This window comes from Blennius ocellaris, assembly GCF_963422515.1.
Source record: "Blennius ocellaris genome assembly, chromosome: 11".
NCBI classification, from domain to species: domain Eukaryota; kingdom Metazoa; phylum Chordata; class Actinopteri; order Blenniiformes; family Blenniidae; genus Blennius; species Blennius ocellaris.
In genome coordinates this window covers 9,271,460-9,294,994 of record NC_137660.1, presented here as the reverse complement: position 1 = coordinate 9,294,994, position 23,535 = coordinate 9,271,460, and the positions used below count along the sequence as shown (strand labels likewise).

Genomic DNA, 23,535 nt, shown 5'->3' with positions numbered 1-23,535 from the left:
CAAAATGATGATGATGGTATAAAAAGCTAATTGTCCACTATGTGTCTATATATCATTTCGTCGCTGTCCAAAATCCCCAAAATATCATCTCTTGCAATAAGAGATCACATACTAAATTACAAATGTCAAAACCTGCAAGCAAATTAAAGATTACAACTAATCTATGATACTATATATTCAAAAACTACTTTCACAGAAATAGAAATATTCAAAGCATTCAATTCAAAATTCTGGAGACCAAACTTCACCAACACTTGTTGCCATGGGAGAACACACACCTCCACAGGAAGAAGCAATGTTAGAGGATGAAGAGGATGGAGAGGATGGAGAGGATGGAGAGGATGAGAGGCGAACGATGAGGTGAGATCAGTGGAGTGGGAGGCTGGGGGTTGTCAAAGTGGGGGGGGGGGGGGCAGTGATTTATAAGCAGGAAGAAAGAGATAAAGAAAAGAAGGCTGGAGAGAGATGGAGAAAAGAAGCGTACCTGGTTCCTTGCTAACGTCTCAAAGTTTTTTTAGTTCAACGCGGCGCAGAAGTGGCGGCGTGGCTGTGCTTCCATCGCTCCACCAGAGCTGGAGATTTTTCAGAGAGCCAGCGAGCGCTCTGCCTCCTACCGCCCAACGCTGTGATTAAAAAACCAGCGTACGCGTACTGTATGATGAGGAGGGAGGGAGGGAGGGAGGGAGGGAGGGAGGGAGGGAGGGAGCCACCAGTGTCTGAACAAAAGTGATTTTCCACCAAGAAGCGCAGCACAAAATTAACACGCCACCTTCAAGACCACAGCCCCCCCCCCCCCCCCCCCCCCCCCCCTCCCCGTCCCAAATTGAACTGTTTGTAAAATTAGCTCATAAATCACACCTGCAGGAAGCTTTTAACACAGAAATACTGCAAACCTACACAAGTATTTTCATCAACGACGAGCTCAATAACAGGAGGGAAAAGCCCTGCAGGTCCACAGTGATGCAACTCTCCACTAACCCACACTCATCAGCTCTGTGCTGCCGTTTCTCCTTCTCCTTTTCCCACACACACACACGCACGCACGCACGCACGCACGCACGCACGCACGCACGCACGCACGCACGCACGCACACACGCGCACACACACACACACACACACACACACACACACACACACACACACACACACACACACACACCCACACACACACACACACACACACACACACACACTTCTCTGAAGTGCTCAGTAATACTTGACAGCCGTGCCTGCCTCTCACTCTGCCCACCTCTCGCTGCTGCTCCAGCCTGGTCCCGATAGCGCTCGCCGTGTGAACGCTGGACCAACAAGTCGCACATGCTCCGTAACAGAAGATCTGTATCCGGGACATAGTCGTGGTATTTAATAGTCAAAATGGTTTCAAGTACCTGAAGTCAGTGTCTTCTCGGTACTCAGAAGATACTCAGCATCCTGAGTATCGTCTGTCAAAAAAAGTATGTCACCGAGGGCAAAAAACACTTTTTCTCTGCTGCATTTCATAATATTTAGTTTAAATTCTGCTGTGTAGATTTTTATTACAAACACATTTTACATGTCCTTCAAATACAGTAGTAACGGAGGCATTTCTGTGGTACTGTAGCAGCTTTCTGTTGTCACACAGGGACACCTAGTGGTCCCACTTGGTAGCAACTGATATATTTTCATATATAAATCAATTCTTTATATAAGTTGCATAACCAGCCAAATAAAAAAAACAAAAACAAACCTAAAACCTCTTCTGCATATAGTTCAGAAATTACGGTATTGTCAAACCTGTGAGAATCACACAATCGTGCAGCGTGATGAGCAATAACAGATTTTGTTAAAGAATCTTTTCTTGCTTTCACTGGCAAAGATACTTCCCCCTCAAATCTGAGTATCGTTAAATATTGAGACATTAAAGGTTTTGCATTCAAAGGTTCAAGAGTCTTGTTTCCAAGATACAACATACACAACATATTTCAAAGTTTTCAAACGCTCATCCACACAACCCAGCGATAGCGTTCCCTGTGCTGGTAAACTTAAACTGTGAAATGTCGTGTATTGTTTATTTACACTCAGCTTCACCGTATTGTGTTTTCTGCCATGTTGAGAACTCAATTGTCACAATCTATTTCCCTCTGAAGAAGTAGCATACTTATACTTTAGAAATCCACAGTCTCAATGGCAAATGGATCACAGCAGAATCGCTCCTCCGCCCTCCAGGACTGTCTTGTAAGACCACTTTTTACCACAAGATGGCGTCGTGAGTAAGACAGGTAAAGATAGCTGTTAGCTCTGTTCGTACGTCATTTCGCTGTTGATCAAACTAAGTTGTCATCAGATAGGAAACAAATCAGGTCCAGCAGCAATTCAAAACAGATCTTTAGTTCAAAAAGAAGTAATAAATGTAGTGAAATATATGATAAATTGGTTTAATCTTTGCGCAAGAATTTTAATTAAAAACATGTGTTGCATATATCTTTTTGTCTGCTGCATTTTTGACACATGAATTCAATATATGCTTTAAAAATGAGTAAGCACGTATGTGCCACGAAGATTTTTATCGACATAGTTTTTGACTGGATTTCAATGATGTCGGAAACTCTTTCAGGGAACAAACGGCTTTCGTATGAGTGATCGTCAATGTACAGCACATTGCTTACATGTTCAATAAAATCTGCGGATGTTTCAGGAACAAAAACCAGAGCAGTAACTCCAAACCAAACATTTCCCACTTCCAACCCCCCAGAAGAAGAAGCAGCATATTTCAAGTTATTCCAGGCAGCAAGACGTGTGGAGGTTTTGAGCTGCAGCTGTTTTAACGGGAAATAAATTACGAGTCGTCACCTGAAGAAGAGTGCTGATGCCAGAGAAAAGTTAAATCTGGTACTGTGGAGGGAATGAACTGCGCCAACTCAAGGCATCCAGCTACTAAAACTCAAAATGCATATATCAGGCATTGTGAGAAGTTATGATTAGTGATTAATGTAAAAAAACAACAACAACAACTTGAAAAAGTGAAGAACGTTATGTATCCCTCATGAGGAAATTACTTGCATGCCTTTGACCCACCCTATTCATTAGACAACTACACAATGGGACAGCAGTGGGAGGTGCTGGGGGTCAGGAGTCTTGCTCAGGGAGCCACAGTGCCAAGTCATTCAACACCTCAGCCAGTAGGTGGCAGTAGAAGAACTTCTCCTCATTTATTTCTTCCAGCAACAAAGTCAGATAAACAGGAAGTCAAGTCATACTGGGCTTTTAGCATAAGCGCAGCTTTACACATTTCAGTATGTTTTGTTGCATTATTCATGATTTAGAATTAGAAGTTTGCTGGAATTAATCTCAATTTGTATTCTGGCACGATTTTTGGCAATGGAATCAGTTGAACGCAGACAAAACCAGCTAACCTCGTTAATTTTGTCAGAGAAAGTTCTTTCAAATATCCACACTGCCAGCCGCACATATAGAAATGTAGCCAAACGTTTTTACGTTTCTCTTCTTACCCAGGTTGCTGTAGGTGGCGCTGCACTGGCTGGAGGCCGGCGAGTGGGAGTGGTGGGAGTGGTTTCCATCCTCCTCGCCTGCGCTGCCCTCGCTGGCGACATGGTTGCTGGTGCGGCCGTCCCCGACCTCCCCGAACACCAGACCCAGATTGACTCTGGCAGGCAGGGAGGTGGCAGCAGGCAGCTCCTGGTCTCTGGCGCTGCTGGCGCTGCCCGGCACCTGGCTGCACATGACACAGAGAGAGAGAGAGAGAGAGAGACAGAGAGAAGCACCCAGCTGTGAAAATGTAGAACATTTACGACATGACCAACATATTTATATTTTGCTTTACATCCTCCTTTATACATCCTTTATTATGGCACTGGTCACGACAATGGGCTTTAGTTTATTACACCTCAGCAAGCTACTGTGGAGCAGGAGGATAAACAAAGCTACTTTTGATAAAGTCTTTAATTTGCTGTCATTCATTTTGTCGAAGGCTGATAAGTGCATCTTATCAAAACAGGATATGAACTAAAACATACACAACAATGATCACATTTGTCCCCCCCCAGTCTCTCAAATCTGCATCTGCTCTGCTGCATCAGACAGATTCATCTCAGAACTGATGGATGAGAGATAGAGCAGCTGAAATTGTGGGGGCTGTTGAAGTGTTTTAAATGCAAGTGTGCATATGTTGCCTGAGGCGAAGAGAAAGAAAAAAAAACCCAGAGTGAAGTGTGATACAGTAACATGTTTTGAAATTGGACCCTGTGACTGACGGAGGCGTATATTCTAAGTGGCAAATGAAAATGAGCTTCATTACTGAGTTGGTGTTATTTAACAACAGCTCCAGGTTTGAATGGAAGGCCATGCTGGAGAATAAGCAACCAGATCCCCAGGAGTCTTAAAGTACTGTGATCACAGTTCTGTCCTGATGAATTCCACAGAACGACACACAGTCACAGTAAGATCACCACCTGGTGGAGGGACAGGAAGTGCTGCATAACTAGCCTCTACATGCTCTGCGCAGTCTGAAACATGAAATACATGTATGATCCCGGTCGACCCTCATCACATCCATCGACCAAAACACACAGTTATTCACAGCGCCACCTTGGGGACATGCTTCTAATCGCTGACCAGCATACAGTGCAAGTACCCGTTCAATGCTGCATGCAGCTTTATGTAACTTTTGAAGTCATCTTGGTTGAGGTCATATGCACATACATGCATGGTCACAACCGACACATTAAAACCTGTTATTGGACGATGTGGTATCAATCACATGCAATGTGCTGACAGTTTTGTGGACATATGATTTACAATAAATACAAGCACCTAAATGAACCTAAAAATGCAACACCCAACTCTAGATTCCTAATAAAATTCCTAATAAAAATAAATCTCCTTACGTACAGTAACACAGTACAAATACTTCACGACCTGCCACTTCTGTGAAAAAGGAAAACGTCTTTCGGGTAATATCAGCATCATCTCGTGAAAGCTACAAGGCTACATCTCAGTAGGACACAGAAGGTGAAAACATCATCTTTCCCATTACAACAGGAGATGATTTTCCTGTATTGCTGAGACGGGGGCCGGCTTGAGTTGTGGGTTGGAGAAATGTGGGTCATGTCTTACAGTTATCACTGTGAGAGCTCAGATTGTCCAGAGCAGCTCCGATCACGGTGTGAAGCCCAGGGGACAGTGCGAGGAGACTGTGTGTACTCAATCTGGCATGAGCTGACAGGGATGTGTGTCGCCCGGGCAGTCTGCTACATGTGTGTCTTCAGAGGGAAGTGACAGCGCGACAGTTTCCCCCACGGGAACTCTTGAGTGTGTCACAATATCGTTGCATGGTTCTTTCTGATAAGTCCAGTGTAGACCGACGCTACTTCATATTGGAAGGTTCGACTTCACTGAATCTGTGGAGCCGTTTTCATTACGATGGTCTTTAAATTAGTAGACGTGAAACTGTTCAGAGCGAAACATCAGGGCCCTGTTTGGTACGTGTCGTCAGCACTCAGCATTTCAGAAAAACTGCTCTCGGGAATCAGTTTTGTATAGAACATTTTGTATATTTTCTTTTTCAGAATTTACATTACATTGACAAATATGGCTTTGTGAATAACTATATCACATATCAGACCATTTTCAGTCACCAGCATATAAAAGAAATCAGCGTCTTGTTTCGGTCTGATTGCAGACATAAACAGTGCCACAAGTACCTTGCTTTGTAAGGAAAAAAAGCTGCTGCTTATTATTTCGCTCGTTTACATAAAGTAAATAACATTACAAGCATATCGTGAAATATTGATTCTCCTCAAAGTTGGCAGAGGTGGGTAGGAAAAAAACACGACAGGACGTTTTGGCCTCCGTTTTCACAACGTTTCATTGAAAACACATGCGTTTTTACAGTTTTGTTCCAGAAAAGTTTCACGTGGAAACAGTTTAGAAATCAATGTCCATTCCCATGGAAACGGTAGAATCCCTGGAAATCACCTACATGGAGACGGAGTGTTTTCAAAAACCTCAATTTTCAACGAAAAGTTGCAGTTTTCAATTGAAAACCTTGTCATGTAAACGGGGCTTGTTCTGACATGGTCATTAGCCTGGTCCTTCATATTTTGGTCACTCGTTAGGTCAAGTGGTCTATTTTTCAACCAAGTCACAAAACCTGCAGTAGACAGAGTGCATCAGAAAACTCCATCACTTTAACGACAGCTTGGCAGAAACATTTCAGGTTTCTCGCAAATATTAGAGAGGCCGGATGTAATCATGTGATCAAAACGCACACAGTGTGTCATCTGTGGTTTGTGTGACTTGCGGTACGAGGGACTGTCAATACTTCACATATGCAAGCACAAATTTGCAAACTCCACTTATTCCTTCTTCATTATATCTCTCTGATTCTTACAGGAAATCTCACATGCAGGGAAAAGAAAAGAAAGATGCATATACAGTACAGAGGTTTAAAACCAATGTTTGACACCAACGATTCATTGCTACAATCGAACTTGTTGATAATTTATGTGTGAGATTTAAAATCATTTGAACTCAAGTTGAGGTTCAGTGTTACATTTGAAACAATTAAAGAAAAAAAAGATATGAAAAAAGGCAAACAACCATCACATATCTAAGAAAAATGTGTTGTGTGCTCATGTCCCATTTGCAATTTAACATTTGGAGTTGGCTTTAGTTCAGTCCAGACAATTGTATTGTATTTATATTCTACTACAACCAGCCACCAGGATGCAATCAGCATCTTACTGGTTTCACTTTGGAGAAAACATCTTATATCTTTTCATACAGTTCACAAATCCATCAATGCCTTTGAAGCAAATTTTACAGTGAAATATTCACAAGTATTTCAAGTTGAAAGAAGTATCCTGCTTGTAACAAAACATAACAAAAACATTGAAACGGGAAGTATAAAATCCAGAAGTGAACATGCTGTTCAACAAACCCTCCTATATAGTTTTAACATTAACTTCAGACTGTAAAAAAGACAGACTGTAACTCCCCGTGATTAAATCTCTCTGTACCTGGGATGAGCTGACTTCAGAATAAAGCAGACACTCCTGGTCACTGACCCCTGATCCGATTACAGTCTCAATGTGACCCGTCTCGATATTACAGCTTCAGGCCACCTGGGTTTAGGCCACCCAGGCTGTGTGACGTTCTCAGTGACTGTATATATTGACCTCCATTGTAAAAGAAGCTGAACCTGCCAGCTGCTCTGAATTTCTTATGCAATTGTGGCAGCATTATTCACGATGCTGGGTCACCTCATTCCACGTATATAATAGCTTTATCTGCTAGATTTCACATTAAAAACAGAAAAAAAAGGAAAAGGAAGGAATCACAAAGAGTTTAGAGGGAAGTTCACTGCCTCAGGCCTTGTAATGGGTGTTGCCGGCTGGCAGTGATATCTGTATTATCCCAATGTGTCATTTCCTTTGACTGCAACATTCATGACACATGTTCTTAATGTGACTAAAGATTTATGGGATCATTGGGAAAAAGTCCCTCAAAGTACAGCTCAAACGGGACACAAAAGATCTTTTATTACTGGATGTTTCACCTCAAGTATAAGTTGAAAATCTATCTGCAACACAAGGATTCGTGAAGAACGCAATTAAGTGCTTAAAGAACTCTCCAGGTGCTATTAATGGAGTTATCATCGATTACACAGGTCGCATGACCATTCAGCTTGGCCAGGAGATTATAATCACAGTGAATTTGAACAGAAATGGAAAGAAGGCATAAGAGAAGACAAAGACGAATTCATCTATTAATTTTATGTACACCAATGGCAGCTGACAATGGAGGATCATGTTAAATGGTAATGTGTACATGACCGCCAGGCTACAAAGTAAAGGTCACTGAGAACCTGACCAATGGATGGAGGAAAGCTGAGTGACCAGACATAACCAACGCAAGTGAAAGACCGAGTGCTACCGCAAGTCCTTCATCCCCACTGCTGTTAGACTGTACAACAAGACTGGAAAGTAACATGCAATACTACGTGCAATAACCCCTGCATCTATGCCACTTTATCTACGTCACTTAATTGACCACTTGTTAGGACTGAACCTGCACTGCCAACACTGGTATTATTTTTTACGATAGAATGTTTATTGTACTTTTATTCTACACTTTGCCACCCACCCCCCAATCATAGTTTAATTTCCTTGTATTTCATCTTACCGTATACTTTGCTCCCTTAGAACTTATTATACTTTATTATAGTCTGTGATTATTATCTTATTTTTATTTTAGTCCTATTTTATTTTATTTGACTTATTATTACTTCTACTGTAAATACTTTTGGCCCTTAGAGTTCTTGATAGTCATTGTATATAAGATACCTCTATTCTTTGCACATTTCTTGTCTTTCCTCATGAGTGTCCTTAAGAGCAGAATGTAACAAGTAAATGTCTCCTTTGTGAGATCAATAAAGGCTTATCTTATCTTATCTTATCTTATCTTATCTTATCTTCTCTTCTCTTATCTTATGTACAAGGAGGACATGCAAACTCCACACCAACACTCCAGCAGGTTCATACCAGGAAAGTTCTTGTTATAAGGCAACAGTGCTCAATGCGAACAACAATCTGCTGCTCTCAAAACTGAGTCGGTTTGCTTTAAGAGTTGATAAAGTGAACTACAAGTTCACATGATTACTGATGATGGAGACAAACAACTTGTTCAACTCCGATAATATTGTGACGGATGGGGTTTGAAACACCCTGTTGCTACCTCGGGGCAATGTTTCTGAGCAAAACATCAGACCTGACATGTTTGCAGCTTGTGTGGAGGTCCCAAGGCCTCGGCGTCTGCGTTAAATAAAGAGACGTGATCAATAGCTTTTACATTACCACAGTGCATTGCCGCCGTGACAGTTACAATAACGGGATCGCCACAATGTTGAAAGCTAAATGAAAACAAGGAGCATGAAAACTGAAAATAAACAGAGGAAAAAAAATCTAAACAATTAAGAACCAGACATAAAAAAAATAAAAATAAATCCAGCCCATTGTGCTACAATGGACTGCTTTTAAGCTTGGCATAGAAATCTGCTGTTTGATTGTTTGCACATGGAAAAATCGATTTCCTCTTTTACTCTTCCTTGTCCTGTACTTTAGATTCAAAGATCCACTTACAGCCAGGCAGTCAACCGTTAACAATTAACCATAAAACTACTCAGAAGTGCACTAAAACACACAGTCTATCTGTGCTCCACAATCCTGTATGAGGAAGTCATCCGGAGCGGATGCACACCTTAAAGATTACTCTTGACAATATAAATACCTTTATGGCTGCTACACGTTTCAAAGTCAGGACCTGACTTGTTCAAAGAGCATGGAGCGAGCGGCCAGAGTGCAGGGAATGAAGAATCCCTCAATCAAAACACAGATCATTTGATCTGAAAGCCCCCCCCCCCCCCGCTCGGTCAACATTACTTCAAATAACCCAGGTGGTCACGGTTCACAAACTATGTAGGAAAGAGTCAACTTTCAGTTCTTACCCACTGTACTGGCTCACACAGCTTCCCATCGCGGTACCCTGAACGAAAGGTGGACGGCAGGAATCACATCCTTGGAAGAGCAAAGTTAAAGGACTGCGAGCGAATCTGCTGTTAAGACCAACACACTGTCTTTCAGCAAGCAGACTGTGCTTGTCTTCTTCTGTTGCTTCCTCTTTGAATGTTCCTACCTGTCTAAGGTAATATGTGTGTGTGTGTGTGTGTGTTTGTCTGCATTGTAGTACACGCCCACTATTGGCCAATAAAAAACTCCTTGCAGTCAAGAAAAAAAAAAAAAAACACCCCGGAAGAATTAACCCCTCATCGGCCAACTAAAACAAATGGCATATAGAAGGACAGGGTCACTGGTTTACACTGTGAATCACTGCCCCATTCATCCACACAGATCAGACCATTATACAACTTACGAAACATGACTAATAGGTAGAGGAGACAACATAAAAAAGAATTGTCAACAATAACAGTCACTGCCACAACCCTGGATAAGAATAGCAAAATCAAAACTTATTATTATTATTACTATGTGACTCGCACCATCCCACTGAAACATAAAATTACATGGCAGACAACATTAAACTAATAACATGGAACCATTCATAAAACCTACCACAAAGGACACTAGGTGAGTGTTTAAATGTCTCTTCGGTGGGACAGGAAGTTAACCCGAGCCATGTCCACTGCATGAGCACACCGGGTTAATAAACGACCTTAGGCTGAAGGGAAGATATTCAACTACATATACGGAACCATTCATCAATTAAAAACCATGTGTTTTGGGAGCTTTTTAAATATTGGTATGTTTTAGACCCAGTCCACAAGGATCTATTAACTATTTCCCATCTATGTAAAAACCATATCAAGAAATGTGTCTGTCTATACAAAACCACTGAAAACGCTGCAGTACGAGACTGTAGTGGCACTGCAACGTCACTGGAGAAACACACCAACAGCAGAGAAAATATGTTCATTGACAGTGTTACCAAGTTTTGTTTTTGCCAACCTCAACAAACAGTGAAACTAAGTGGTAGTCACTTCAACACCAGCTTGCCTAAAAAACACAAGGCATAAGGATTTTTCTTCTAACACCCAAATAATTGCTGGTATCATTACTCAGCTTTTGTTTGTGGGTGAACACAAAGGTCCATGTTAGTAAGCTGGTTACTGATTGACTCATTCCAATGGAATGCTGTAAACAGCTGTGGGGTAAAAAAAGAAAAAAAAACAAAGAGTAAAAGACAGGTACAAAGACAATACTGGACTGAATTGAAGTCCACAAAGCCTCCTGTGTTTGTATGTGGAGTGTGTCAGTGTGTTCTAATTAATAGCATACAATTACAACTAACACTAAATCAATGGTTAAGTTAAATCACGAGTATACTCAATCTCACCTCTGATGATTGCCAACATGTATTCCTCGCTCACCTCTGGTTTTGTTTCACCATCTTTCAAATCTGCTGCTATAACCCCAGTTCTTAAGAAACCTGGCTCTGGCCCGAGTAACTTCAATGACCTTCGTCCAATTTCAAATTTTGCCATTTCCTTTAAAGCTTCTGGAAACAACTGCAGTTCCTCAGAGTCACTGTCACCTCTCCAACCATACTGTCTACGGACAGATTCTGTCTGTTTTCCGTCCTCAGCACAGAAAGAGCCCTCATCAAAGTCACCAACAGCCTCCTGATTGCAGCTGACTCTGGACTATTATCCGTCCTCTTGCTCCTCAATCTGGGAGCAGTTTCTGACACCGTCTCCCACTCAATCCTCCTCCACAGACTGGCTTTCATTGGATTATCCAACACACCCATTTTGTCCTCCAGGGGTCTGCCCTCGGCTCCATCCTCTTCACTGCCTATGTGCTCCCAGATTGGCCATATTTTCTGTAAATATAATATACCATTTCACTGCTATGCAGTAGACACCTTACAACTAATGTTGATGTTGTTCTATACAACTCTCTGAATGTTTTTGAATCTTGTTCATTGTGTACAGTCACATTGGGTGTCTCGTGAATAAAACGCACTGTTATTATTATGGATTACAAGACATTATCTGTGTTCAGTTATTCTTGCAATCAAACCACAGGTGCATGGATGCTTTACTTGCCAGAAGCGTTTATGTGTTATGTTGTTAAGATGGTTCTTCCCTGATGTTCTGTGTTAAATATAACAAAGGAATTCAACATCAGCTCTGAACTTGGAACCTGGCCTGTAATTTTCTTTAATTCACTGGAAGCACATTTGTTGAAAATAATTGCTTAATTGGGTGAACTTCATCCTGACTGATGGCCTGTATTTTCTGGAGTTAAACTTAGGAATATATTATATATATATATATATCCTACCCGAGCACCGCGTTAGCCAGACATTTGATATTTTTGGCACTTTTATTCTCCACATACTAAGAGACAGGAGCTTGAGGAAGAATTAAAAGATTTCTGGAGCCGAAGCGAAAGGAGAAGAAAAGAGAAAGCAGGAAAGTGGGAGAAAAGACAGAATTGGGACGATGTCTTGACAGGACAGAGGAGTGAGATATTTACAGGTTCACTGTGCTTCACAGAAGGGTGGCACGGAGAGCAGAATTACAGCAAGAAACGGAGAAGGTGATGACGTGGAGCCGTGCACTTCGACAACAACCTTGAAGGTACCAACAACATGGAGTTGGCGTGAAGAGCAAGACAAGAAAAGAAATAGATGTCAGCTTATGTAGGTGGTCTAAACCATGATGACATGGTATGGCAGAGCGTGCCTTTGACAGCATTTTCGTTGTAGCAGATTAGACTTCGTGAAGGTCAACGTGAAATTAATTAAATGATAATCACTGTAAACAATCACTGGTACTCACATTCAGAGGATCCAGCTGAAGTGGCTGCGGTTTTTGATTCAGATTATTTGTGAATACATAATCGAAGAGTTGTACCAGGTACGGCCACAAAGGACGAGGCCGAGGAATGACTATAGGCGCTAGAAAAATGATAACCTTTGGATGACCTGTGATCTTTAAGGATGAATTGGTGCAGGTTGCAGAAGACGGCGACATTGGGGCATATTTGCACTGCCTCTTGTCATAACAATCTCACTGAACCCAAGCAGAAAAGATGAACTTTGCTTCGGTTTATTATTTCAAAGAACACTGTTTGTCCAAGTGTACTTATTTCCAGCCAACTTCCCAGTCTTGGCTTGCAAAAGCTAAATGTTTTTCCTCTGCAAATATGGCTACTGAAGAAAGACAGATTGTTGACGATAGAGGTTTTGACAAAGCAGTGACATCAACATAATTTCACTATATGATCATTTAAACTGGAGAGCTTAGTTTGGAGAGGGTGGAATGCAGACAAAACATCTCAGAAAAAAAAGAACAGGGTGAAAGTAGAGGAGGAATAATCAACTGGAACCATGTGGCAGTGCTTTCAATAAAAAAAGACACTTGATAATTGAGCAGAATTGAATTGAACAACTCAGCAGAAAGGCCCCTTTGGACAATATATGTCTCAGGCTTACACACCGTTGAGTTTAACTATTGATGTGTGGACTATTAGCCTGATACTGTATTTTTGAAGCAATGTCTTCAGTCGACTGAAAATTCTAAAGTGTTGTAATATTATGGAGAAACCATATAAATATTGTGCTTGAGATATTTGTATGTCCCATGATTAAGAGCACTTTAAGTATACGCACTTCTTCATGAGTTGTTCTTTTGTTCGGTCATTGCAAATCCCTACACATCATATGTTTGACTGATTATCGTCAACACAAAAATAACACTTAGGGCAGAAAATGTTTGTCTGTGTATCTTGGGGTGAGCACAGCTATCTTTATCTGCACCATCAGTCACGCTGCAGGAGACCTGGCTTGTGGCAAACTAAGTGTAACAGCAAGGCAAAGACAAATAATGAACATGCTATCCAAGAAGAAAGTGCGACACTAGCAATACTGATTATTGTGAGTGATATACAGTTTGAGTCGCTGCAGGGAATCTGGCAATGAAGGCAACGTTTTAAATAGGTTTGATCTGAATTAACTGTGTGATTCTATGCAAACTGAACTCCACCCCTTGAAGGGAGAACTGCTGAGCCTGCTGTGTCAGTAATAGATACCATTACGGAGGAGGCAGCCTAGACGTGAGAGTTTGTGCAACCGGACACACTATATTAACATCAAACACTTATAGAATCTGTGATGAGGGAATCTGTATGACTGGGAAAGAAGCAGCTGGCAAAGGCCAAGGATTGTCATTCCCAGAAGGGTCCCATGAGGGTGCCGACAGGAATCTATGACAGTAACTATGATAACATGCATTGCATGTAAAATGATGCATTAGATCAGTAGGGGTTAATGTATGAAAAACATGTGTGAGTTGCATGAACTTGCTTAATTCTCTGGCTTCACATAAAAAAAAACAGCTAGAGTAAGAAAAGTATTTCACTTGTATCAGTATTATTCTCACCTTGGAGCTGCTCTTAAATTGTTCATGTGCTGAAAACTGTTTTCTTGCGGCGCCAGCTTTCCCACTAACCCCCCCCCCCTTCTTTCGCTCTTTTTAAAAAAAAAAATGGGGCTTTAATAACAGCCTTTAAGTGCTTTCTGCCAGAGGGGCCATGATCCCACAGGTCATATATCTACTCCTGCACATCAAGCAAATGCTCTTCACCAAATTTTAATAACTACTCAAACCCATAGCCACAGCAACCAGGTCACTTTGGTTATGAGATTAGCAAGAAAATTACTGAGGAGTCCTCTGGGTTGAATTTAGCAGCTTGATATTTTGAATGCGAGCTCAATATCCTAATGAAAGTATGAAACATTTTTCAACCGTTTATACAAATATTTTGGAAGAATCTCCCATCATACTAGTCTAAAAGAAAGCTCAGAAAATATTAAATAATTACCTGGGGTCCTTGCTGTTGAGATCCACTCCAGTGGTGTTTGAAGACGTTTGCCCTGGGCTTGGTGGTCGAGGTTCTTTGCTTTCATCGGATGTCAGGAGTGAAGTTTCTCTGCACTCCTCTACACGTAGTTCTCCCTCCCCATCGCCAGAGCCACCGGCACTGTCTGGCTTGTAGGTGAAGATAATGGTTGGTTTCTGGGTGGGGTCCTCTGGTTTAGCCTCAGTGAACCAATGCTGATGTTGCGCTGGTGGCGGTGGGAGCATGTGGATAACTGTCCCATCAAGACCAACCAGCTTGCCCTTCTCTTTGTCTCTCTCTCCCTTCTCTTTCTGCTCATCTTCGTCTTTTCGCCGACGGAAGAAGCTCTTGAAGGAGATCCAGCGTTTGGGCTTTGAGCTTTCATTTGAAAGACGCCTGCTTTCCCCTCCGGGACTTGCTTCACCGTCGCTGGGTCGTATGGGAGAGCTGGAGCCAGAGCTCTTGGTCCAGTTACCAAAATGTCTCTGGAGTATGTTAGAAGCATGGTAAGGGGAGGATGTCGATCTTGGAGGAGGGAATGGAGGGTGGGCCTCTGACCTGGGGCTGGAAAGAGGTACAGCAGCAGAGGCACTCTGGGATTTGGACAAAACTTTTGAGGGTGTGTCTTTCTTTGGTTTCGAAAGACAGCCATCGGTGGCGGAAAAGAGAGATTTGGGCCGCGTGAGGGTCTCTTTCATGGCGTCAGGTGGGAGGGCATACAGGTCTTCAGAACTGAAAGTTTTTGTTTGTGCTGATGGAGATTCTGGAGGAGATTGAGGAGGCTGGATAGAGGCCACAATCTGTGAAAGCACAGTGCTGGCCTCCTCTCTATGGCTTATGGGTGTCCCAGGAGACAGAGGTACACCCATATCATTATCTTTAATGCAAGGAGCATCTCTAGCTGTCTTGTAGGTTTTTGTAACAGTATTGGCAGTCGCGCTGGCTTTAAGTAGGTTTGCAGTAATGGCAAGACTGACAGGAGAATTTGGTGACGTAGTGGGAGAAAGGGCCCCGACTGTGGAGCTAATAACAGTGCTTGTCACAGTGCTAGAGTCTGTAGTGGTTCTTGGTTGTAAAATTGGTACTGTTGACACTGCATCAAGTGGAAATTTCGTCTCTTCACAAGAGGCTCGCTCTGACGTGCCTCTCCCAGACTGCGTTTTCTCTGTTGACGAGGACTGGACGCTCTCAGAAGAGCCAATCTCCTCATAAGTGTGACTGGTGACCCTGTTACCTGCCCCTTTTGGCTGAGGCAGTTCCCCACTCAGTCCCAAAAAACTCTTGTACACAGCTAAGTTGTCATAAGCACTTGGGTTGATAACAATTGGGACTTTGACAGCATTTTTGGAGCTGCGAGCGTAGGCTGGTTCATCTCGTATTATTATGGGAAAAGGAGGCATGCCTGCATTATTGAAACTGTTAAACTTGATTTCTGATAAGTTGGGGGATTTCACAGGAACAGTTCGGGATGAAGGCAACCCAGCGATGGGAGAAGTCGGGGCAGATTTGTGACTGCAGTGTGGAGACATAATGGACGGACCAGGGTTATTTCCCACCCCTAGATCCACTTTAGGTATCTTTTGCCGAGGACTTGTGCTCGAGGTCCAAACTTCTTGATAGCGTATGGTGCCTAATTTCTTTCGGGAAGTGACTGAGGGAGCAGCAGATGTGGGTGATGTTGGCATCACAGAGGAAGATGGGGAAGTAGGAGATGTTGGAGACAACGGCTGGACTACAGGAGTGCTACAGAACAATGTAGGACTGGAAGGCATTGACAGGTTTTTGGGTTTAGGGCAAGAGTCCAGAGTCTGACCATCTTTAGTTGCCATAGACGCTGAGACATCAACTACAGTGTATGGCTTACAGATGAGTGATTTTTCCAAATTTACCACACGGTATGGCTTTGCTTGCTCTTCAGTGGGGCTAAAACTTATAGTGACTGGTTGGCCTGGAAGGGCTTGGGGCATGGGCATACCCTCTCTACCATCCTGATCTTCCAATCGAATGGCTAAGACAGCCTTGTGTGTTTCAGTGACTTTGGCTGGACTCAGAACTTTGTTAACAGACTCATTTTTTGGAGTAGTGCAGGGAGCAGGTGCTTTATTTGTTGAGGAATGCAATCCATTTCGAAGAGCACAAACAGAACTGCTCCCATTGCTAGAAGTTGTGTGTGAATTGTCCTGTCGTGACGACGATGATTCTGGCGATGTTGTAGATTCTGAAGTTGACAAAAACCCACTGCCTTGCAAGTCAAGAGGTCCATAGGAAAGAGGAGCTCCATTGGAATCTACTGAGGGGTACCCATTGAGAATTTCATCGTAGCTATCATCATAGTCCACAGCACAGATTCGCTGCAGTGAGCGGTTACGAAGTGGTACAGTATTCCACTTTTTCCCTGCAGCAAAGGGCACTGGAGACAATGTGGCTGCACGGAAATTTGCAAATCGTGGCTGGCCTCGCATACGAATCTCCATGGCGAGTAGCTCTTCATCACTTTCATCCCAGCTCTCATGTTCATCATCCTCTCTTTCACTGTCCTCGTCCTCATCGTCCTCATCATCATCACTGGAAAACTCTGGGTAGCAAAACCGACCGCCCTCTGTGCTGATGATTTTGGTACTATCACTAAGTGATACTCGTTTATGAGCAGTGCCACCACCACCACCACCGCTACCACTACTGCAGCTTCCCAAGGCCAGGCAACTTGAGGCTGGAAGACCTCTCTCTAAAGACCGTTGGTATGAACTACTGATTCGTCCCCAAAACAAATCTTTTGATCCACAAAATGGTGTGGGGCTGCAGCTCGGGCCCAAACCAGCAATTTCCTTGAGTACATCTGTTAATCCACTGTTGTTATTTCCACTAGGTGTCCTCGGGCTAAGTTGCCCATAACCTTCAATTTCCTCACTGCCGTCCTCTCCTTCATTGTTGTTGCTGGGCCCACTGGGTCTCTTACGGTTCAGTCCATTGTGATTCCAAACTGTAAAGGCTGATGTCTTCCCCTGCCCTATTACATTCAGTGGCTGCAGCAGGTTTCCATCTGAATCCAATCCTGTTGAAGAGCAGGGCAACATCATAGTAGGCTTGACAGCGATGGTCGGCTTCTTGGCCACCGGTGGACGAAAGTGGCCTGAGCGAGCTGACCCACTGCTGGCTCTCTGAGTGCTGGTAGGAAGGTTAGGGTTGGCTCTCGCCCCAGTAGACGGTGGGTTCTGTTGCGCTGTGGGGGGCCTCTGCTCGGGGAAAGGCTTCCCTCCGCTCTGAGCCAGACAGTGCAGACTCTTGGGTTTAAAGCAGTTCTTGCACTCGCCTGGTTTCCACATGTGCTCGGTGAAGGTGCTGCAGGCTGACATGGCTGCTGGTCCGGGCGGGCGGCCTGTTGGCTCAGTGAACTGGAAAGCCCTCCATCAAACGACTGGATTGGACTGTCGTACCAAAATAAACCCTTCTTAGACTTCAAACCTGGAGCAACCTGGACCTAAAAGAGACAACCAGAAAAAAATACAAAAGTTCAGAATTGTTTTTTTTTTTTTTTATCAAGTTTAGAGCTTTTCAGAGTATGAAGCTTTTCTCCTTGCATGTGCTACTAACAGAGCGAGGCAGGCTCACTGGGTAATTACCGATTTTTCTTCAACAAATAAAATGACAATTGATCATTAACTGAGTAAAGTAGAATGAGTCTAGTGAAGCTTAGTTATGTCACTCAGTTTCATGAAGTGAAATGTTAATTGATGCTTCATTGGGCATATTTTTCTCGGCAATTCATGTCATTTAAATGTATATAAATAGCATTATTTGGCCATATGAATTTGAGAATGGAATGTGTACATCAAAAACCATTATCAACAGAAAATACCAAAACAAATGTAGTAACACTTTGGAACTGAAACACTAATGCCAATATAAATACAAATACATATGCACAGAGTGATCAGCTGCACACTTACACTAAACACGCACAACTACACCGATATAAAAAAAGTTGCATTGGGTCACAAAGAGAGTGGTAGAAAATGATGAAGGAAGGCAGTGCTAGACTGTCTCCATTAGGTGGCAAACTTTCTCTTTGCAGGAGACAGTCCTTCCTACAGTGCAGCGCCGTCTCTTCACCCACAAATGGACCCGTAAGACCCCAAAACCACGGGGCCACAATGAAAAGGATTAGAGAGGGCTTATTTTTGAATTGCTGTCTGGTGTTGTTGGTGGGTGTTTCAGCACGGCTTAGGAGGAATAAAAGTACTGATATCGTCCCTGAATCAAACCTAGCTGAAAGTCCAAAATCCTATGAACCATTGCAGTTAGATGGAAAATGGAAAATCAAAAGCGCTTTGTCTGGGCTCGCGTGCACTGGTGCTCCACAAATGACATAGAGCTAGAAGTTTTTTCAAGATATATACGTCTGAAAGGAGCTATAGTCCTTAAAATGATATACTTAAAGGCAACAATCCTCGACATGAAGGCTCCAAAATGCAACAAAGGACAAGACTGATGTTTCACTTGTCAAGGACAATTAAAAAGTCAATTGTAAGGTTCATAGACATAACATTCACTGAAATGTTTGCTAAAGGTTGTGGACAAATATGGCTCTAATTTCTGCACCGTAACTTCAACAGTCAAAGTTGACACAAAAACAACTCCAACTTCCACCCGCCTCTCATTAAAGAAGGTGCAGAGAAAAAACACAACCTGGGTTAAAAATTCACACTATTCTGAAATAACAAAGGCTGACATTTGAAAAGCAGCATGGTCTCGGGTTATCGGCACCAGCGTGCATTAGACATCCTGTTTCCTCCGCCGAGCAGCTCGTACACTTTTTTTTTTTTAATGATTACACTACCAGCCTGTGCCAGCCTACATAACCCAGTGTGTTAAACAGAGAAAAGATGAGATGAGACAGCTTCATGGAAGACTTGTTAAATTAGTTTGATCCTCACATGAATGCAATTCATCAGTCTAACAGAGGAGGAAACGCAAAATGAAAAAGTATACGCATTGAAACGTAACTTATTGCGATAGATCAGTCCCACTGTCAGGCAACCACTTACGATGAATTCTTCGAAACCACATTAATGTCAACTCTGTGGCGTGGTGTGTAGCTCAAACAAACAATAACCATGCACCTGTTCCCTGAGCATTTCATTTAACATCCCTGTGTAATTTGTATGTCACATAGCCTGGGACTGTTTTTTTTCTGCTGGGGTTTCTGGACAAGCCATTCAACGCGAGAAGATAGAAAAAAACCCAAAACAAAACTCTACAGGATGTGTGAACAACACCAAAAGAGAAAACACCTGATAGATTAAGATAAAAATGACATCCTGGCTGGATATCGCGTTAAGTGGGGATGTTCTTTCACCCGCTATTGTTCTATGCAGGTCAATCTCCAAATGCTTGAGTTGATTGGGGGCCTGCATTGCCCCAGCGGAGTGATTATATACTAGTTCTTGCTTCTGGCACAGCCCACATGTTACCTTTAGCTTTAATGTTCAAGCTCAAAGTACTATCAAACCTATGCTGGCTTTACAAGAGGACACCACTCAAACTTTCCACTGCAATGCTTTACAAAGTGCAGTCGAGCCCTGCTGCAGGGACTGCTGCCCGACAGCTGTGTCATACCTCTCCACTTTTTTTTTATTATCTGAGGATTCTGCTGTGACAATGGTAAGGCTCTGTTATCTATCATATTATATTAAAAAAGATAGGTCATAAAATAATCTGACAGAATAACTCCGCTGGCCAAAATGACTCCAAACGAAGTCTCTGATCCCACCAATCCAAGGAAAAGTTTCCAAATTTTGAATTCACTTGCTGATGCTAAATGCTTAACTTTGGATGAAAAGTATATATCGTGATCTGATTCTTAAGGTTTATCGAGGACAGACTTCACTTTTGTTCGAACTGCATCGCCCCTCAAGTCATGGCGCCAAATGGGAAATATTCCTAGAAGGAAAACAAATGATCTATTGTACCAGAGGAAGCGACAGAAAAGAACAGGCCTCATCCTGAAGAAAAGTAAACCTGCAATTGATTGCAGACTTGCATCTGCTCTCCTCTGTGCTTTTTGGATGATAATCAGATATCTTGCTTTTCTTCCAAGAAGATCAATCAATACTTTGAAGACATTCCCCTCCGTCACACAAACCTGATTAAGTGCTCTCTGCTGAAGCAATTTTCTATTCATTGGCTGGGCATTCTTACTTAATTCAGCTCTGTTTGACATGTGAAGGATGCAAAAAGGATTATTATACAGCAGTCGGCCTGAATACTCAATTGAATTTGGTCGGGCAAAGACCCACACAGACACAAGGTGTGGTACCTCGAACCGAAGAAAAGAGAAACTCTTTGCTTTTGTATGATTTCAAACCGAATACCTTGATAACTTATGGTAATTGGTGGATGGTGGTACTTGAGGTTGAACCCAACTGGCATTTCATCAATCCAGGTCAGGGCTGTGGCTCTTTGTTGGGCGGGTGATTCAGTCCTCGCAGTCATGGGTGTCAGGAAGGATGTTTTCATGACAACACCCACACAGAGCCAGACAGAATACTGTAGGAAATCAACTCCGATGACCTCCTAGTGGATGACGACTTGGTCTGGCTACAGCCCATGTAAGGCCTGCATCCTCACAGGAAACAGTGGCTATCAGTCAAACGGCATTATCCTAAAAACCCTAAACAGGCGGGTAGCTCCTTTTACATACTCCATTCTATTGCCAAACCTATTAAACCCACCGTTTTTCAAAATACTATATTCTATTGTTTAATTTTCTCTTCATTATATTTACATTTGGGTTTAAAATGTGTTTGATGAAAAACACGTCTGCATCTATTAATTGTTCATACTTTGTAAGAACTTAAGGCAAATATAATACGCGGGGTTCTCTGTCCCATGCAGTTCCTTAAATATCTCAACTGAGTCAAAAAAGTTGAACTATTAGATGAATCACTAGACCCTGGAGTATCATCGAATATGTATACCATGATACTCGCCACATAAAACAGTACTGAGTATCATGTACTGGGATCACTCCTCAAAACCTATTCCCCACTCGTCAGCTTTGACTAATGCCCTGTTTACACGACATTGTTTTCAAGTGAAATCAACAAACCTTTTGTTGTGTTTTTTAGTGTCCGTTGACATGACGACAGTACCTGGAGTCACTGAAAATTCTACTTTTTGAAAATGTTATGACTCCATATCTCCGTGTAGCCAGGAGAAATTCTCCACAGCCGTAGTAAATAGTTCTTCTGCACATGTGCGAACAGCAACCAGAGTGTCATGACTCCCAGTCCATGTTCTTCTGGGACTTGCTAGTTTTACAGTTGAGAGTCGCCGTATCGTGGAGTTGTTTTTTCTGTAGGTATGCGAGTGTGTTTCCTTTACTAAAACAATCAACAGCGCCAACTCGTGGCATGGCACACCAACTATCGTACTTTCTGTATGATAAGCCGCTACTTTTTTTTTTTTTTTTACATGCTTTGAAACCTGCGTGGACGACTCGGCATTTGAAGGGTTAACGAACTTCATGCCGCTGATACGTGGGTGATACGTTCAGGTGCGTCACGTAACTCCGACATTTCTTTTTGGGGTTTTTATTCCCTTTTAAAATTTGGTGGGTGTGGCTTATATTCCGGTGCGCTCAATCATTGATGTATTAACTCGACAATTTTCTGAAACAAAAACACCAAAAACGTTTTCACTTGAAAAGCATGAAAACTATACTAACTAAATCTACAGCAACAACACTTGTATTACTGCTTCTTTGTCAGAAGCATGTTTTGTTTAGTGTTTTTGATTTGCCATAAGAGTTCAGAATTGAGGAGATGTGAGATTTTTTTTTTACTAAGCCTAGCAGTTCTGTATTTTTAGATGAGGCCCATGTCATTAAAATATGATAAGTCCAGCCTGCGCACAGGAGGATGAGGAGGATCTCTCTGGCACAAGCAATTCTTCTTGCTTATGTAATCATCTTTGTTTCACCACAAAATGATTCTATCTGGTTTTGTTTCTTCTTCTCCTGCACTAAAAGCGCTCCTACTCGTGGCCATCGGCCAAATAAAAGACTGCTATTTCTGTGCGACTTTTGTTATGTAACGGATATTATGCAACCCCATTGAAATGTGGCAAATTACAATACATCGGAGTGGTTTCAATTAAAACAAGAGAAGTTGTAATGATGTGTGGCCGTTGTGATATCGACAGTGTAACTCTCAACATCTTCGATTTGGGTTAGAAAGATATGAGTCAGCTGCTGCCACAGATTATTGGAAAACAGTGCATGCATACATTCTTTCTTCTTTACTTTTGATTTCCATCTGCTCATGTTCTCCACCTGAATACACTGCCAAAAGAATATAAAACCATATCAAACAAAGAATACGCGCCTCTCATTCCAGACGCAAACCCCCGTCGTACGCAACACAATGGAAACTATTCAGGTTGCAATCTGTCTGCATTCTTATTGCTGCCTGCTTAGTTATTCGCCCGTCTTGTTGTTGTTTATCACGAGCTTGCCTTCCATGCATATTTGATGAGGCTGAGGCATTAGTGTCGCCTGTCATGTATGAAGACTGATGTCTGTCTGAGGAAAAGTAAAACTTCCTGTAAAATGACTGATCTCCGTCACAGAGACATTTGCACTTCTGAATAAGAGATTTGTTTTGTGCTGTGAAAGATGAAGAGCACGTGATCGACATCTATATCCTCTGTAACGTTGCCCTCGGTCTGAGAGCAGACGCTTCCAAAGAGAAAGAAGCTTATTCTATCACTGATGTGCCACATGCCTCATCTACTTCGGTTGCTGTGAAACCAATTTCACCCTGGGAGGCGCGTTCGGCCGCGAGAGTGAAACACGTGTTGTTTTCTCCGCCATGTCAAACTTTAATAAATCTAAATCTTAATCGGCTAATTAAATTAGGGGAGGCTGGAAATCTAATCAAGGTGCTTTGACTTTAATGCTGCCTAAGACTCGGAGGAACTGATAACCGAGTCGACTTCATTTTTCTGTTTGAGCAACACGTGGGTGATGAAGGATGTTCTGAACGTTAATTCCTCTCAACTGTTACAAAGAGGAATTACAACTCGAAAGGTTAAATCCTTTCGTTTTCAAGAGAA

General features: G+C 42.4%; 1 protein-coding gene across 1 annotated transcript in view; it reads right to left on the bottom strand.

The window, feature by feature from the left end:
• The window catches only part of peak1 (pseudopodium-enriched atypical kinase 1), a 109,251-nt gene that overhangs the window by 9,977 nt on the left and 75,739 nt on the right, over positions 1 to 23,535 (bottom strand). The window contains exons 4-5 of the mRNA XM_080505346.1: positions 14,404 to 17,899; positions 3,490 to 3,713 (exon numbers count right to left, since the gene is read on the bottom strand). Coding sequence (XP_080361472.1) covers positions 3,490 to 3,713; positions 14,404 to 17,774 — 3,595 coding nt within the window. The 5' untranslated portion in view covers positions 17,775 to 17,899. The remainder of the gene's footprint in view (positions 1 to 3,489; positions 3,714 to 14,403; positions 17,900 to 23,535) is intronic.